At 46.6% G+C, this 16,792-nt stretch overlaps 1 protein-coding gene across 1 annotated transcript in view; it reads right to left on the minus strand.

Moving 5' to 3' along the window:
- PA2G4 (proliferation-associated 2G4) overlaps positions 1 to 16,792 on the minus strand; it is a 164,896-nt gene that overhangs the window by 124,786 nt on the left and 23,318 nt on the right. The window contains exon 8 of the mRNA XM_069653769.1: positions 6,443 to 6,521. Coding sequence (XP_069509870.1) covers positions 6,443 to 6,521 — 79 coding nt within the window. The remainder of the gene's footprint in view (positions 1 to 6,442; positions 6,522 to 16,792) is intronic.

Raw genomic sequence — 16,792 nt, forward strand, 5'->3', positions numbered from 1 at the left:
GTGAGGGTTGGCGGTACAAAGAGGACCCTCCACCGAAATCTTTCTATGATCTGCCAGACTTCCCACCGGAGGCACAACAGGAAGGGCGGCATTGCTGAAGAGTGCCCAGGCAGCGGGCTGTCTCCATGTCCTTCTTAATGGCCAGCAATGACTTGTCGACGGTCTTCCCAAACAGGTTGTCGCTGAAGAGCATGTCCAGCGCCCTCGTCTGGACCTCCTGGCGGAAGTTGGTGGCTTTCAGCTAGCGACAACGAAGGCAGACAATGGTCCCCATGTGCCGGAACCGTGTCCGATGCGCCCAGGGCCAGAGTGATGGCATGGTCTGATGCCACCGCCCTCTCCTTGAGGATGAAAGCGCCTCGATCCGCTCATCAGGTAGAAATTCCTGCAGCGGGGCCAGCTTATACCACAGTTCTCTGTTGTACCTGGCCAGGATTGCAAGCGTGTTAGCTGCCTTGACTGTTGATGCCGCCGAGAAGATCACCTTTCTTTCCATGTTCTACCCTTCGCCATCAGGTGGAACGGAGGATGAAGACCAGGGGTGAGAATACTTCTTTCTCGTTGCCGCCGAAACTAATGAGTCCGGGGAAGGCTGCAAGCGTATGCACCCGGTACTTTCTCTCTAGCCTAACCCTAACCGGGGCAAGATTTCTTAAAGCTAAGCGCTCGTTCCAAACATCGTCCAGGTGAAGCACCACCAAAGTGGTCCTCTTGGGCTCACGCAGGTTGGTATAGCAAACCTTGTTTTCTTCTGGCGTCAGTTGAAGAGCACAGACGTCCATGGAATGACCCACCTCATCCAGGGGGGGACACCCTTGGCTGCAATGAACCACCCCGACACCCCCCTGCCCGTGTTAGTTGGGGGAGGGGGGGTGGAGTGGGGCGGATGGTGAACATGTGGAGGTTGATGCAGCAGCGTAGGGTGCTGCTTACTCTTTCGCGGGTCCAGGTCCACTGCGATCGAGCCGGTGGTGTCAGGCATCCTTTTTTGGATCTCCGATGCCAGGGTGCGCAAGGTCGAAAGGATATCCAGCGAGACATCCCTCGGAGGGGTTGGGCAGTAGGCCCCCTCTGCCATTGGGCCCCCGCCGCGACCCATCCCCCCTACTCAGCGTTTTCGCCATCATCGTTCCCCACGTCCTCCTGGATCAAGTGAACGGACACCTGGTCCTCATCCAAGGAAGAAATATCTGTGGCCTGGAGTATGGTCGAGGCCTCTTCACCCCCCCCCCCACCTCCCTTTTCGCAACCTGAGGAGGGTGGGTTTAGGGATGGCATTTCTTCTCCACCGGCTTGGCTAAGGGCTCCCACCTTAGGGGCAGCCGACACCAACTCGATTGTCGCTGACATCACTTGGGCCGCATGGGCCTTCTGGGGCAGGTCAGACACCTTTTCCTGCGCCTTTGGGCTTTTCCTGCAGCTTTGCTGGGTTAGCCGATTTACTCTTCAAAGAGAAACTGGAGCAATGGGGGCAGATGGTGAAGATGAGCGCACCCTGCCTGTCGCGGGAACCTCTTCTGAAGCGACCCCGGCCGAAATGGACTTGCAGTGCTTGCCGCCCTCCCCCAGTGATGGAGCTCCCTCAAAAGGACAGACATCCGCTCATCGGACCGGCCGGTCCTGGGTGAGGCATACCCATGCTTGGCCCATGGGGCAGAGGCCTTGGTGCCGAGCCAGGTCACCAGTCTGAGACGATTCTTCACGGTTTGCTTGGAGAACCTGAAGCAGATTTTGCAATCCACTGCCCTGTGAACCGGATGGAGACAGAGGCACTGGAAGAGTTGGTCCTCGACAAACATTCCAAGTCTGCAGCAGGAGCAAAGCTATAACGGCAGCTTCTCCCTCTTCTCCTCCGGCATGGTGCACAGTAGGCCAAATGGCCTTCTGGAATCTTTGATGAAAGATGACAATTCTTGCCCTCGAGGGGCATTGAAATTCACTGACAAGGCCGAAGGAGCGAAAGAGCACATAGGCTCTATTTGAAATAAATGGAACTGTTTAATCGGAAAAAGTCTGAAAATGTAGAATAGCTCAGAGCAAAACACAAGGACTCCCAACACTTGAACGTGCAGTAAAAATCTGAAGATGACTGCCAGAGGAGGGGTTTAGGGAGAGGGCAGTCATTGGCTGGGGGCAGTAGGACCCAGAGTTCAGCGATGATTGTTTAGAGGAGAAATGCAGTTTGAAAGTGAAACTCTTTTACCTAGTATTCCCGTCCTGACTGGGAATATTCACGAGCATGTGAATGCATGCCAAACCATGCCGTAGAAGAGTGCATTATGAGAGGACGCGTCCCATTGTCTCAGCAGGGTCTAGAGTATTTTTAAGGATATTGGGTGTGACCCATCCTTCCACAACATCGGCTACAAGTTGGGTGCGGGTTTGTTCCGGGACACACTGGAGGCACTCTTGAACGAGGGCCATTGCACGTCACTATAGCTCGCTAGGAGCGTTGTGTTGTTGGCGATCCAGGTACAGAAGACAGTGGAGGTGGTGACACGTTTGCAGAGAAAGTACTGTTTTTTGCAATCCTTGGCTGGAGAAGACAGATGATACAGCACTCTTGCCCTCTTCCGTACTATGACAACTAAGGAATCCAGGACAGTGTGGCCCCCCCCAATATACAGAGCGTCTGATGTCGCTGGGTGGAACATTTTCTCCACCAGAGAGTTGACTGTACGAGTGAGCGGGAGTGCCGGAGAGGGAGCCAGGCGTTTCTTCAGTGAGTTTTAGGTGGAAATAGCTTGGCTGACCAGGACCGTTTCCTTAATGATGTTCTCCACAAAGTTTGAGTCAGGGACAGTTTCTTGGGTGGAGATTTTAAAATGATTAGCTGCCCTTTTTTTTAAACTACAAAGCATTGGATCGTCTATGGGCGACTAGTACCTGGGTTGAGCGACAAGAGGAGCGTCCAAAAAGAGGTTCACAGGGTCATGGGGATGTGTAGGGTGCCATGTGCCTTGATCATCAGCAGGGTCCCAGTCTGGGTCGAGACAGGGTCCTGGTCCGGGTCATCCTTTTCATCCACAAATACAGCCACCTGGGGATCCAGAGGGCAGTGTTTCTCCAAGGATGTAAACTGCAACTGGTGAAAGGAGTCTTGCGGACTCCTGAGGGACACGAGTCAACAGGCCTATGCCGTTTGAGAATATCAATCTGGCCTGAATCATCAGTAGAAGGAAGGGCTGGACAGTTGGAGAAAGGTCCCAGAAGGAGGAGATGAGGCAGGAGAATAGCCTTCAGGCAAAGGAGGCCTTTTTGGGGTCAGATCAGTGTAAATGGGCTTTTGAAAGCTACTGCCGCATCAGTGTCCGAGGATTTAGCATGCACACCACTAAAACAAAAAGACTTATGCTGTGATGGCGGGTGCACAGAGGGCATTGAACTGCAAGGTTCAGAGGGTCCTGCTGAGGTTTGATGGGGCCCCAGGCATCAGCTATCTCAGCGGATTCAAAGAAACCGTAGGTGTGCGCTTGGAGCAAGGGTTGCATGTGTGCCCTTGTCGGGCGCAACTTCCCCCAAAACACTGCCAGTGGCTCTCTTCGGGAACACACAAGGGTTCCACTGTTAACAGCCTCAGAATCTGAGCTGCAGTTGCCAACAGACTCCTCGTCCCAAGACGGTGGGGAAGTAACTCTAGGCCTACATGCCGCCCACCGCTTCGTGTGCCAGTCTTAAGGTTTGGGGCCAAAAAGGTTTGCAGGCCTTACAACGCCGCTCGTCATGGTCACGAGGAAGGCACTGATTGCACTGGCGATGGGTATCATTCCAGGGAAATTTGCAGTTGCAAGATGGCAGAATTTAAAAGGTGTTTGCTCCATAGAAGAGAGAAACGGCAGACAGACTGAAGGGGCGGGGGGGGGCAAAGCAGAGGCATTCGAGAGAAATTGTTAACAGGGCCCCACTCTCCCTACTGTGAGGCTGGACAGTAGGGCCAAGGCAGCATGGAAATAAGTCGCTGAGCCTTCGGTAGAAGGATCGTCAGCGAGGCAGGATCAAACGTAGAGTAGCCGTTGAGAAGGCAAGCACAAACCGCTTCAGGGTGGATCAGCAATATTAACTCTTACGAGCTCTGCATTTGTGCGACAGACAAGACAGGTGTAAAAAACGATCTGGTAGGATCTTGGACGCATGAAAAATGTGGATACACTACACATCAGGTTAGGGACAGCGTTACAATCACGCCCATGTCAACGTCCCTTTACGATCTTTGAAAAAAGATGCAATACTCTGCAATTACCACTAGATGTCGGACTATATGCACAACATGTGGTTCTAAGCAGATTCACAAGTATCAAAATCACAGTTACTCAGTACTGGGGCTTGTGGGCATTGCTTCATACCACATAGTGCCACATAAAGGATTGGTCTGCGGCCACGCCTCTGAAGGCAGAATCATGGTGTCACAGCAACGGTGTAAATTCAAAAACAGGTTAGCATCTATTGGTAATCTCTGTGGGCGCAATTTACCCTAATAAAGGTTGCCAATAGATGCTAACCTGTTTTTGAATTTACACTTTTCAACAGTGCTGTGACACCATGATTCTGCCTTCAGAGTCATTGGTGTGATGTGAATGTTAAGAAGCTATGCCCACAAGCCCCATTTCCTGAGTAACCGCGAGTATACCATGTTATTAATTAAAAGACCGCCCTGAAGAAAGTCTGTATAAGCAATATTCAACCACTGAAACCGATCCCCGTGGACTATTTAATTGGTTCTCCATTAATCATCAATCTGGTCTCGATATTTTTACCACTTTTTTGGTTTTTATGATTTGGGAACCCAGGCTGTCGACCAATAGTCAAGTTTACCAAAGACTGTTGGTCTCCCATCATTTTTAACTAAGATGAGGCAGAGAAATAGTTCAGCGACTCATTACTAAGATCAATGAGACTAGATTGTTCTTCCCCGCCTGGAAATAGCACCAGCTACAATTTTCTTCTTCTATCCACTGTAAGATAGGCGGCACGACAGCGCTCCGTACAGCTAGAGCATAGGCTGGGAAATGTAGCTGCTCACCCTGTGCTCTGAAGTGCCCTTGTGCTTACATAGAGGACAGCTGCTTAATGTGTGGGATTAGTACTACCCTTTCATTTCTGGATGAATGTTGTGGTGAAATAAAATTTCCATTTGGTGTTCAGCCCTATTGTGTTCGAGATTATTATGCCTGGGCCAACCCTGTTAACCCATGCCAAGTCCAACCTCTAAAATGAATTGCCCTCCCAATGTTAACCAATGGGAAATACAGTAAAGACCTGCTTCCAAAATGTATTTGCCACGGCCCAGAGAGACACCTGCAAGGCTGAGTACCAAGACTAAGTGCCCACCTATAGGCAAATACTTTGGCCTCTCAAAACAAACGAGTACAGGACTTATAACGTGCAATTTACAAAGTCCAGATCCCAGCAACTTTAATCCTGAGCCAATTAGGATTCCCACCCCCACGATTGAAAAGAAGAAAGTGGCCTTTGCAGAAACAAACCAACAAATACTGGCAGGGACTACTAGGGAACCCGGCTAAGAATATTCCAGTGGCTTGGAGAACACGGGAGGGTGGCACAGCTACCAAAAACATTCCCATGTTGGAGGCAAGGCAGGACAGTCCAAGAAACAGTTCGAAATTGCTGAGAGCCATTTATCTCCTACATCTAACCTAGGGGAGTCTGGTTAGCGTGAAACCAACAGCTACTTGGTGCTAACTGGTGCCTTACAAAGATACATGACATTAATTTGGAGTATTTTAGAATGTTACTAAAGAAGAATTAGGACACATCTAGCAGGTAGAGGATTGTCCATAATGGGAGACTGGCGCTGGCATGCAATTAATCTCACCCGTCGTAGAGGGGGCGCGCCAGCCCAGTGGAAACTGCTCGTTACAGCTGAGCAAGCGCTCCAGACCTGGCTTAAATTGTAAAATTGAAACGTGGTTTGCATGTTTTGGCATTAGCACCTATTGTGCAGGTCGGAATCAGGTCTATTTTTGGGATTTTAAAAAGTAACTAGTTCTGATGATCGCATTTTCAAATGTTCGTGGTGTGCACCTTTTCCAAATGGGTAGGTGGGGCCAACATGGAAATCTAAGCGAATGAGAAAGTAGGTTTTTGGTATATCTTTTCATAGAAGATGGGGTGGGGGATAGGGACTTCACCCATCAACGTATCCAATTGACCAATGTTTCTAAAGAAAAGAACACATGCATCTCAACATTACTAGAGACTGACCGTGCTACAATTTGTTTAGGTCTGTGGAGATTCAGTAGAAATACATGTGCAAGATTCAAGCATCTAAATTGGAAGAGAATGCAAAACCAGTCTTCATTGTGGGGTAGGGGGACATTACGTTAGTGTTGTATGGATAGAAGACTCACAAAAATTGAGTTTTTAAACATGTGCCAAATGTGCTTGCAAAAGAATGCTTCCACGGTGTGCGCTACACACTTACCTTTCCCTCCCCTGAACTAACAAGGACATCCACAGCATAAACTTCATGGACCTCAAACTCTGCCTTCTCGTGATCCTTCCTGCAATAGAGAAACCAGTTTAAATAATGAAGTGCAAAAAAGGATAGAGACCTAAAGAGGAAATAAATCTCCTGCTGGGAGAAGGCTTATCTGGCATTGCCACAGAGCACACACTACTATGCACATTCACTAGGAGGCAGGAGAACCAGTCTACAGCAGGTTGCAACAGAGCTTTGCTCTTTGGACAGAACCAACCTCAAGAAATGTATACTATTAGGTGAATTATTTTCCACATCCCAATTGAGCGGTCCGTTCTCTTCAAACTCCATCACAAGTGAAATGTGATTAGTAAGATGGAAGTCTCCTTGTAAACATCACAGGGCACAATTAAATGTAGCAAGGAGTGGGAATCTATTTCATTAAATGTGTTCATTATATTTTTATCTGCAGAGAAAATTGAAAAACTATTTCACACATTTGACTCCTGCTAAAATGTACAGTTGAAGGGGTTGTTAGGACAGTTTTTCTGAAGTCCAACTAATGGCTTAGTAAAACCACACAACTGAGACAGTACAAGACTCCACTCTTAGTAGACGGCTGTACCACCAAAGACAGAGCAACCAGGCTTATTTTAGGAGGGAGAGTGGTCTGTAGAATCAGTACAAATGAAATTGTAAATCAAATGGTCCAAAGAAACACTGAAACACTAATGGTTTATTTAAATATAAGTCGGCCCAGATAAATCTTGAGGGAAATAAGTACCATCACATTGTATATAACCATAATTACAGCACTATTCTTGAAGATGCATAGACCAAAGCATATAACCTTATTTGTAACACCCAACAGAAGTTCTAGGGAAGTCGAACCCAATAGTAACTTAGATTACTTTCAGAAATACCAGGGTAGTAGACCCAATCAGTTGTACCGTGACGCTCAGCAGTAATCACATAGTAATATCAACTGGACAATATACTTTTCTGATCTAGTGAAACAGCATCTAGTTACAGTATAAGCCTATAACTCTGATTCAGGAGGACTTATCCTAGGGGAGTTGGACCTTGGGGTGTAAGATTCAATTACAGTTGCTTTTCATTTCACAGACTATGGGAAGCAATAACTAACTTATTTTAGGATAACAATTATACTCCAGATAAGAAACACTTTTTACAGGAGCTATAAGCAACTTAAAAAGGCAGGTATAAACCCAAGAATAATTTTGTGGCCGTCTACAACAGACCAGGGAAAGCAAAACCCTAGGTAGGCAAAAGATAATGCAGACATATTCGGGACAGGCTAACAACAAGTCGGGGGAAGCAAGACCCAGTTGGGGACACTCATACAATTATCCTAACAGGAATAATAAAGTGAAACCAAAAGCATTACTTCTGGGAAAGTCACAACCAATTCACAGGTGAGTAACAACCTTATATATACACACACACACCTTTCAGAAGTGCAACACAAACTGTGCACCCTCATACCAACCAACTCTTTGCCAAGTAACTAACTTAAACATGTATTCTCTTTACTAGGCAAAAGGATGTAAAGGTCTTTCCTTATTCTTCTTATTCTTGGAGCATGAATGTTCAGTGGCCGAGGGGGGGGGGTCACTAGGGTCTAGTGTCCAACATGCAGTGTCAGGATAGGTTCTAAGTAGCAAAAGTCAGAGTTCCTAAGGAAGACTGTTCAAACAGGTGAGTATTTTACTAAAGTAAGTTGAGGGTCTAGTGGCTTCACAGAAGACACCCTAGGAGGAATGAGCACGGTCCTGAGTGAACTGGATGAGTGGCATCCCAATCACAGAAAACACCCTAAAGTTACAGAAATCACAAAGGCTTAAGGTAGATAACCCAAGCCAGCACAGTACCTCACAGATTTTGCAGCAGGACGAATTCAGATCTGCAGCCTAAGACCTGGTTGTTGAATTCCTCCAGTAGGAAGATATGACACAAAGGACTTTTGCAGGAAGGCTCTAGGCGAGGTTTTCCTTGTGGCTGGATGTGTTCTGTGGATTTGGTGCCTTTTCAGGATTACAGCAGACAGAATATCGCCGGTTGGATTCTCGTTGTTACAAAGGTCCAGCACTCCGAGAGGACTTCGGACTGGAATTGTGCCTCAGGAGATCCAGCAGGCTGCACACAAAGTTTTAGCGAGATTCGGAAGACTGTGCACCCCACAATGGAAGCTGGTCAGATAGCACAGCGAGTAGAGCGCTCGCTTTGAGATTTCTGGTAGCTGGAAATGGTTTCAGCCACGAATTACATCTTCGGTTTTGGTTCCAGTGGTCGACTACCACTTCAGCATCCAGGATTGGACTCTTATGCAGAAACCCAGCCAATCAAACTTGGGGGGGGTTGGCAATCCTTCCAGGACAGCCAGCCCTTCCAGTTTGAACTGTAATCTAACACACGGGAAGGAAGACAAAGGGCTGCAGAGTTTTGGACTCCACCCTAGCTTCCTGCCTTCACAGACACTCACGCCAAAGATTTTGCACACAAAAAAAAAAATAATCACACAAAGGAATTTCCTGCACTGGAAATCAGGGGAAGGACCAAGAAAGGACAAGGAACACTACAATGTCAAAAAAACTAGACGGGTCATTTTTGTAAATTGAGCACCCATGGGTGCCTTGAACGTGGCTGTGCACAGAGCCTGCGGTAAAGGTGCACTGAATAAAAAGGCATCACTGCCACCTGCAAGAATTGCACCCTGTAACAGAATTGTTTGTTTTGTGTATGAAAGGGGATACATCGTATTTCGCCAGCACTCCACATAAGGTGGGGTGAAACCAGCACACCCAATAACATGTAAAATTTCTACCCTTGGGAACCTTAGTTGTCTCAAGGTTAGCCAGAGAAAGTTAAGGGGAGCCTCTAGGGCAACCCAGCAACAATAGGCACTTATTGCCAAAAAGTTGTCATAGGATAACTTTTCAAAGACACTATGGAGAGTCTAAAAAAAAAAAAATGACACCCATAAAAAGAGTAAGACTCGGAGTGTGGAAAAAGATTCCCACTCACTGAGGTATAGGGAAAAAAATAATCTATCAGTCCAGTAAAAAAGTTCTGGGGTTGACAAAGGTCAGGAAGATTACTATGAATCTTACCCAACACGGGTCAGGCTCAGAAATATTGGGAGAAGTCATAATTACAAATGCTCTATCCCATGCATTAAAGCCGAACCTTACTGGTAAAATGGCCATTAATTTAGATGCAACCCAAAACAGTGATCCGAGTGACCATAAGGTATGGGGCACAAACCACTTTACCACCCCTCCAACCCCCACTGTTAGGTAAGAATTGGTGCAGTCACACTGTGAGACTACACAACACTTAACTGCTTGGTATTAGGTAACCCACCTTTTGGTATAGGTCTGTACTACGCAAGTTGTTAGCGTTACTGAGCAGCCAAGCCTATCAAGCAGGGTAACATGAGCTGTACAATTGAAATCCGTAAATACAGGTAGCCAAGTAACGCTTCCACTCAAGGATTCAGTTATTTAACGTCAGCTTTAAATAGGCATTCTTTAAAAAAGACAATTCATTTTAACAATTCAAATACACTTTAAAAAAAAACTTTTCAGAGTTAAATAAAGTTAATGGATAATCTTTGGATATGCTTCATACACTACTCACACCCTGAGGTGACATCACAAGAATATTAGCATTTATATATCACACCAATACACTTTTGTAGACATTGCAGAAAGGAAGGGTTAGGGAAGTAAAAAGGTTAGAACAATCAGCAATTGTGAGGACAACTGAATCCTCCAACGAAGTCTAGATAAGCCTTTCCCAGCAGTACAAGTATACAACAAGCAACCACCTATGAGGGACAAACGGTATCAACGTCAATGGATTTATAAGTCTGCCTTTAGGGAGAGGCACAGCAAGTTGGGGATGGTGGTCCAGTGGAGTTAGTCTCGGGTTAAGTTGATTCCCACTAACCCAAGGGGAGAAGTTGTTCCGTCCGGAGATTCTCTGTCGAGGTGAAAAAGGAAGTCAGCATAGCAGCAGGGCTTCACCAGGCAATTCAAAGGTCCAGGAGGATGCAGAAAGCTTTGTTAGCGGTTTCTTCGTCAGGTGTTTATCCCAGTGGTCGACTCCCTGCAGTCCCAAAATACTCACCTTTTAAGGAGGTTTCTCCCATTCATGCACAGCCTAGGCTGACAATCACAGCAAGGTGGCTGTCCTCTAGGACAGCCAGCTGGCCAATCGGGACCAGTTCCTAGAGACAAAGGACATAGGAGACTCAAATCCTGTCCTTTCAGGCACACTGGAGCCAGAACGGGCTTTCAGGGACGAAGCCTGCCAAAGGCAAGACAAAAAAAAAACCTGTCTCAATGCACAGAGTTAAACCCAAAAGCTCACAAACAGAAAATGGTGAAAAAAAAAAAAAAAAAAAAAAAAAAAAAAAAAGACAGGGGCCATTGACAAAATGGTCACCCATGGGTGCTGTACTGCAGCCGAGGGTCCAGTCTGCGGTAGAAAAGCACAATGGTAGGAAAAATTAAACTACTGCCACCAGCCATTTAAAGTAGCGAGGGTACAAAAATGTTACATGAGAATGTAGTATAAGGTGCTACTAAGTAACACCCTCCACATAAAATGGCGTGTGCTGTACCCACAAAGAAAAAAGTAAAGTCAATTTGACTTGACCATTCTTGGGAACTGTAGTTCACCCAAGAAAAGGTATTTAAACTTAAAGCGAAATCTGAACTATAAAGCATTTCTCAGTGACACTGCACTGAGTACTGTGTGTCGCCATACAAAAAGCAACGCCCCAGACTCCAAAAACAAGTTGAAAATAAATCCAAATCAGGAAGGAAACTTACAAAAATATATATATATATTTTTAAAAAACACGAGTGAGAAAAAGGTCACTCAGTCCAGGGTTTTAAATTTAAAAGTCCCAAGTCCAGCAAAAGAGCTGGGCGTCTAAGGTAGGAGGATTTCAGCACAAAAATTCAATTCTCCCCAACACTAGGCAACATTATTGGTCCACAATGATCTAGTTGTTCTGGAGATCTCTGCTTAGCCCTGTGTTTAGGGTCTTTATGCAAGTCCTTTCCATAGGTAAGCAGGAATTCCATTACTCACGTTTTTACCAGGCTCTCTAGTTGCCAGTGTGGAAGAGCAGCCCTGACTTCATCACCCTCGCCGCCTATTAGCATCCGGGTGGGGGAAGCCAGCCAATCAGGTGGCTAGGAACGCAGGCTTGAAAAACAGATTTATGGAGAATTCTCATAAATGTGTCAATTCCCTCCACCTTAGACCCCCAGCAACTTTGCTGGATTTTGAGGATTTGATTTTTTTTAACCTGGAGAGTGTGACCCTTGACATGTATTTTAATGCTATTATGTACACTGTTTCTTTAGGTGGTGCAGTGTGACAAACTCCATAGGCATCATATTTAACTTTGTGCCACAGCACCTTCAGTGCAGTGACAGGGAAGTCTTGCAGATTTCCCAAAGGTTTAACTACCATCTCTGCGATAAACTACCGTTTCCCAGAGCAGTAAAGTGAAACTGACTTTACTTACCATTGTAAATTGCTAGACCCAGCACACACTAGCTTACAATAGAGTGCTGGAGGGGTTACCTAGTATCTCCTTTGTCTAGCGTCTCATGTAACATTTTTTATGTTACCCTTTTCTCACTGAAGCTGGTGGCAGTGGTTTCATTTGAACTACCATGGTGTACATTTACCACAGGCTGCGTTCGCAGCTACAGTAAAGCACCCACGGGAGCCATCTTGGTCAAAATGGCCCCCTGTCTTTTTTCTCCATCTCTTTGTGGAAAGGTCCTTCTTGAGATTTACTCTGCACGCCAAACCGGTTTTGGACTCTTAGTTCATTTTGCCTTTGGTGGGATTCAAAAGTGAAGGCCCCGGAACTCCGTGCTTAGTCTCCTAGGAGACCCAAATGCACCCTGTGGTGATTGGCCGGATGACTGTCCGGCAAGGACAGCCACTCTGCTGGGTGATTGACACCTAGGCTGGAATGAAGGGAGAGAACTGAATAAAAGGCCAGTCTTTTGGCTTGGAAGGCAGAGTCGACCGCTGGACGAAGGTACCAAAGAACAACTTGAAGAGGACGCCGGCTGCAACTCCTGGACAGTTGGTTTGCCCGGTGAAGCCCTGCTGCAGTGCCGAAACGCCAAGTTTGCATCGACAGAGAATCCCCTGTACGGACAACTTCTCCCCTTGAGTTGGTGGGACCAATCAACTCCAAAGTAAGCCACCTGGACATCCTGCTCGGAGCTGGTTGAATTTCCAGAGTTGCTGCTGGAAATCGTATAGCCAGGGAGAGGAACACCCGAGTGTGTGCATTGCTTTTAAGCTGGCCTAGAGCTTTTGAAAGATCCTCCGGACTCCCAAGAAGCAGGACTGACCAAGCACCCTCAACCAAGTGCGCAACACCAGAAGCAAGGAAAGTCCATCTCGACAGCCAGGAACCGCGGTGTTGTCATTTGCGGCAGACGCGAGGAGCTGAAACACTGAACAGCCACTGAAAGTGAAGTATGCCGGTTGCGAGTTTTGGCCATCCCAGAGTCCCGACATCCTCCCTCTTGTCCCCACGACTGAGGCCCAGGAACAGGGAGATCTGCAGAGCTGCACAGGAACAGAAGTCATTAGCTGCATCTTTTTCATGCAGTGTTATACCTGGGTGCGCCTGTATACTGCACTAAAGTACAATCGTATGAAGGCTATGTTGGTGCAATTCTCGGTGGCGTAGCTTGTGCATGGGGGTGTGCCAAACTCATCAAGTTCTTTGTTTGCCCACTGTTAGGAAAGAGCTTGTCTTTTGCACCTTTTCCCTTCATTAAGTTCAATAGGATAAGCTTCTTTAGTGCAGTGCACTGGGGATACTTTGTATCGCATAACTTTTGGGTTTTTGGTCACTTTTTATATGTGCATAAGACAAGGTGGCAGCCAAGTTTATTTTACTCCTACACTTTCAGGTTTACTAAGGTAACCAACACCCAAGATGGCCGTGCCACAGGTAGTTTCGCCTTCTTCGTAACCCCTCACAGGACAAGAAATCGCATATAACGGTCATGCACTTTCCCCGGAAATGTGTTGCTTTCAAAAGGACTGTGTGCCCATGGTAGAGGTCTCTGACCGCCTGGACCCAGGCCACGTGCCTTGGTACCTGAAGGTCTTCTGCTGGGCACATGTAAAGCCAGTAGCTGTCCCAGATTGGACAACTACTGGCTGTTTGAACGTGCCAGAGCTTTTCCATTGGTGGGCTGGGACTTCCCAGCTCAGAATCTGGATAGGACGACTCATGAAGACCTTGTTCAGATCCATGTTGAGCCAAGAATCCTATGAAGAGCAGCCAGCCGATGACCAGGGGGGCAATTCTGCAGCGGACCAGTATCCTCTCCAGTCACTAGCCCAGTAAAGCCCTGTTCGTAAGATATCAGAACGCCATTGTTTGTGGATCAGCCCATGGACTAGTGGGACCAACTAGTCTCGATACCTACTAAAGGATGTATGCCCCAAGTATACCTGGACTGTCTGGTGGACTGACCAGCTCCCTCATGGGCTACCTCACCAGACATATTGGCGTTTCATTCAAGCCTGGAAATTTGGTGGTCGCCAGCTTGTGCCATGAACTTCTCTCGTGATACCAGCTTCCTATCATCAAGAGAACCTGTCCTGTGATTGCAAGTGGAAGATCACCCGTCATTGCCTGCAAAGGGCGACTGTTAGGCAGAATTCTCATTTCTGTGCTAATTCCCCCTTCAACCTTAGAGAACCGCGGTTCTTTCTGCTGGACTTTAGGATTTTTTAATTTTAACCCTGGAGTGAGCCCTTTTTCTCGCTCCCTCATGCGTTTAGACTCGATTTGGATTATGCATTTCCTTTGTTTTTGGAGTCTGACAAACTACATAGGCATCTTTTTGTACATGCCACAGCACCTTTAGTGCAGTGTCAGAGAAATCCTTTTGATTTCTCATAAGGTTACCTTATCTTGTGTGAACTACTGTATCCAAGAACAGTCAAGTGAATTGGACTTTAACCTTTTCTCTTTGTAGGTCCAGCAAACACCATTTTATGTGGAGTGGTAGGGGGTTACTTAGAAGCCCCTTATCCTACATACATAACATTTTACCCCCCCTACTTTAAATGGCTGGTGGCAGTGGTTTCATTTTCTTACCATTGTGATTTTTTTTAACCGCAGGCTGAATCCACACCATGGGTGACCATTTTGTCAAACTTGCCCCAGTCCTTTTTTTGCCATTTTCGGTTTGTGAGGTCTATCTTTGGATTGAGAAATCCGTAGTCGCATGCAACATCTGCCAGTCAGCCAGAAGCTCCAGGACCCTCCAGAAGCAGGACGACTAGAGCCCGAGCCCCTCACTAGAGTGAAGGACTCCAGTAGTGAAGGAATCCCAACCGGGGTCCAAGATCCGCGGTGGTGCGGTTTACTGAGCACTGAAACTGCAAAATGCAGCTGATCTGAAAAGAGCCTATAGCCCCAGACCTCCGAATTGCTGCCGCAGGAGTCCTCCAGGCGTCCTCCCTCTTGTCCCGACGACAGAGGCCCAGGAACCCAGGATCTGCATCACTGCAACGAGACAGAAGCCAGCTGGACCACTCCTCTAACCCAAGGTACTGTTCTGACTTGGGCACCTTGCCACAGCGTCTTTAGCTTTGCTCTTCCCATTTGAGACTTGTAGTAGCTACTTTGCTAGAGTTGATTTCAGCTCTACCCTTCACAGGTAACAGCTTGTGACCCTACAGTGATTTGCCGTCAAACTTTTTGTGCAAGACTTGGCCATCCAAGAAGTGCCTCAGCTCCATAGAATGTGCTCCAATTGACTGGCGGTCCTGGCTCCCTGCAGACTCTTCTAGTCCATTTGACTGATACATACTGTCTCTCATAAGTAACTTGGTTTAAACTGTTAATGCTTGGAAAGGTTTTTGTCTAGGTTGGAAGATTTAAGTAACCCTTCCTTTTCTGCAAACCTCCAAATCTACAAGTGTACTAATGATGCCATTACTGTCTTAGTTAGTGAAGTCACCTCAGGTGTAGGCCGTGTGTAAGAAGCACTTCTAAAGAGCATCTACTATTGTTGTGTTGATTCTGGAGTAGTAATTTGAAGTATATTGGATTGCTACATATATTGTCCTTTTTTAAAGAATGCTCATTTAAAAACAGATGTTAAACAAATAACTAAAACCTTAGTGCTACTTGTATTTGTGGATTTCATTGCTACAGCTCTACAGCTGAGTAACACTACCAACTTGTGTAGTACAGGCCTGCACCAAAAGGTGGTTACCCAATACCAAGAGGACAAGGGTTGTGTAGTCTCCCAGAGTTACTACATCAATTCTTGCCTAACAGCGATCGTCCCTGTGCATCTTGAAGTTGGAACCCAACCAGAGCACTCGAACCTGCAACCCCACAAGCCCCTCGCCTGTGATGTTAGATTGTGTTCACCAGATAAAAAATGTGACCTCGGAAAATCGGAGACAGTGTGGTAAATAAACACAACCGCCACCAACCCCCCCCCCCCCAAACTCCTGGCATCCCTCAAGTCCTCTACAGGGTAACTTTGCTTACCCTTGTTGCCAAACCCACGTAAAGTATCCTACCCCTGGGCTAGCCTTGGGACTGGAAAACCAGTCTTTGAATAAATAGTTATTCCACTTTTAAAAAAGGTTCCATGTGTTAATATCCCTGCAAAAATATTGCCATACAAAGATATTGCCATATTTCTGCAGCGATATTAAGGAATGGAACCTCTGGGGGACACCCATGCATTATTTTTAAAAGGAGCAGGGGACAGCCCAGCAACCCCCGCTCCCAAAACCCCCACAAATGATCGCCTATGGCCGTTCTAGACAACCATATATACGGCGATATTTTTGGTGGGGATATGTAGTGACACCTTTTAAAAAGGGTTTGAATCACAACAAGCCCATTGCATCCTTTCAGAGAAAACCTTCTCTGAAGAACCTGCTTTTGGAACCTGTGACTTTTGGGCACTAGGACCAACACATCTTAGGGTTGGACTTCAAGGGAATTTGTCATCGGTGTAATCATTTTACCTGTTTCGGATTTACTTACCTGGGTAAATTGACTGATGCATTGCAAGTGAACCCACTGGTGAATGTATATTTTTGTGATATATGGGGTGTGATAACGCACAAACAAATGAAACTAGCCGGTTTTATTATCAAAGGCCTAATAACTGCATTTTAAACATATTCTTTGTGAACTCACTGGGGCCCTGGGCCACTCTCACCGACTAAGATTACGCATCGACTGCTCTTCACGATACCATGATCTAGTTTTGGCTAAACTCAGACTCACTT

This window comes from Ambystoma mexicanum, chromosome 3q (genome assembly GCF_040938575.1).
Source record: "Ambystoma mexicanum isolate Mex_15411 chromosome 3q, UKY_AmexF1_1, whole genome shotgun sequence".
Taxonomy (NCBI): Eukaryota; Metazoa; Chordata; class Amphibia; order Caudata; family Ambystomatidae; genus Ambystoma; species Ambystoma mexicanum.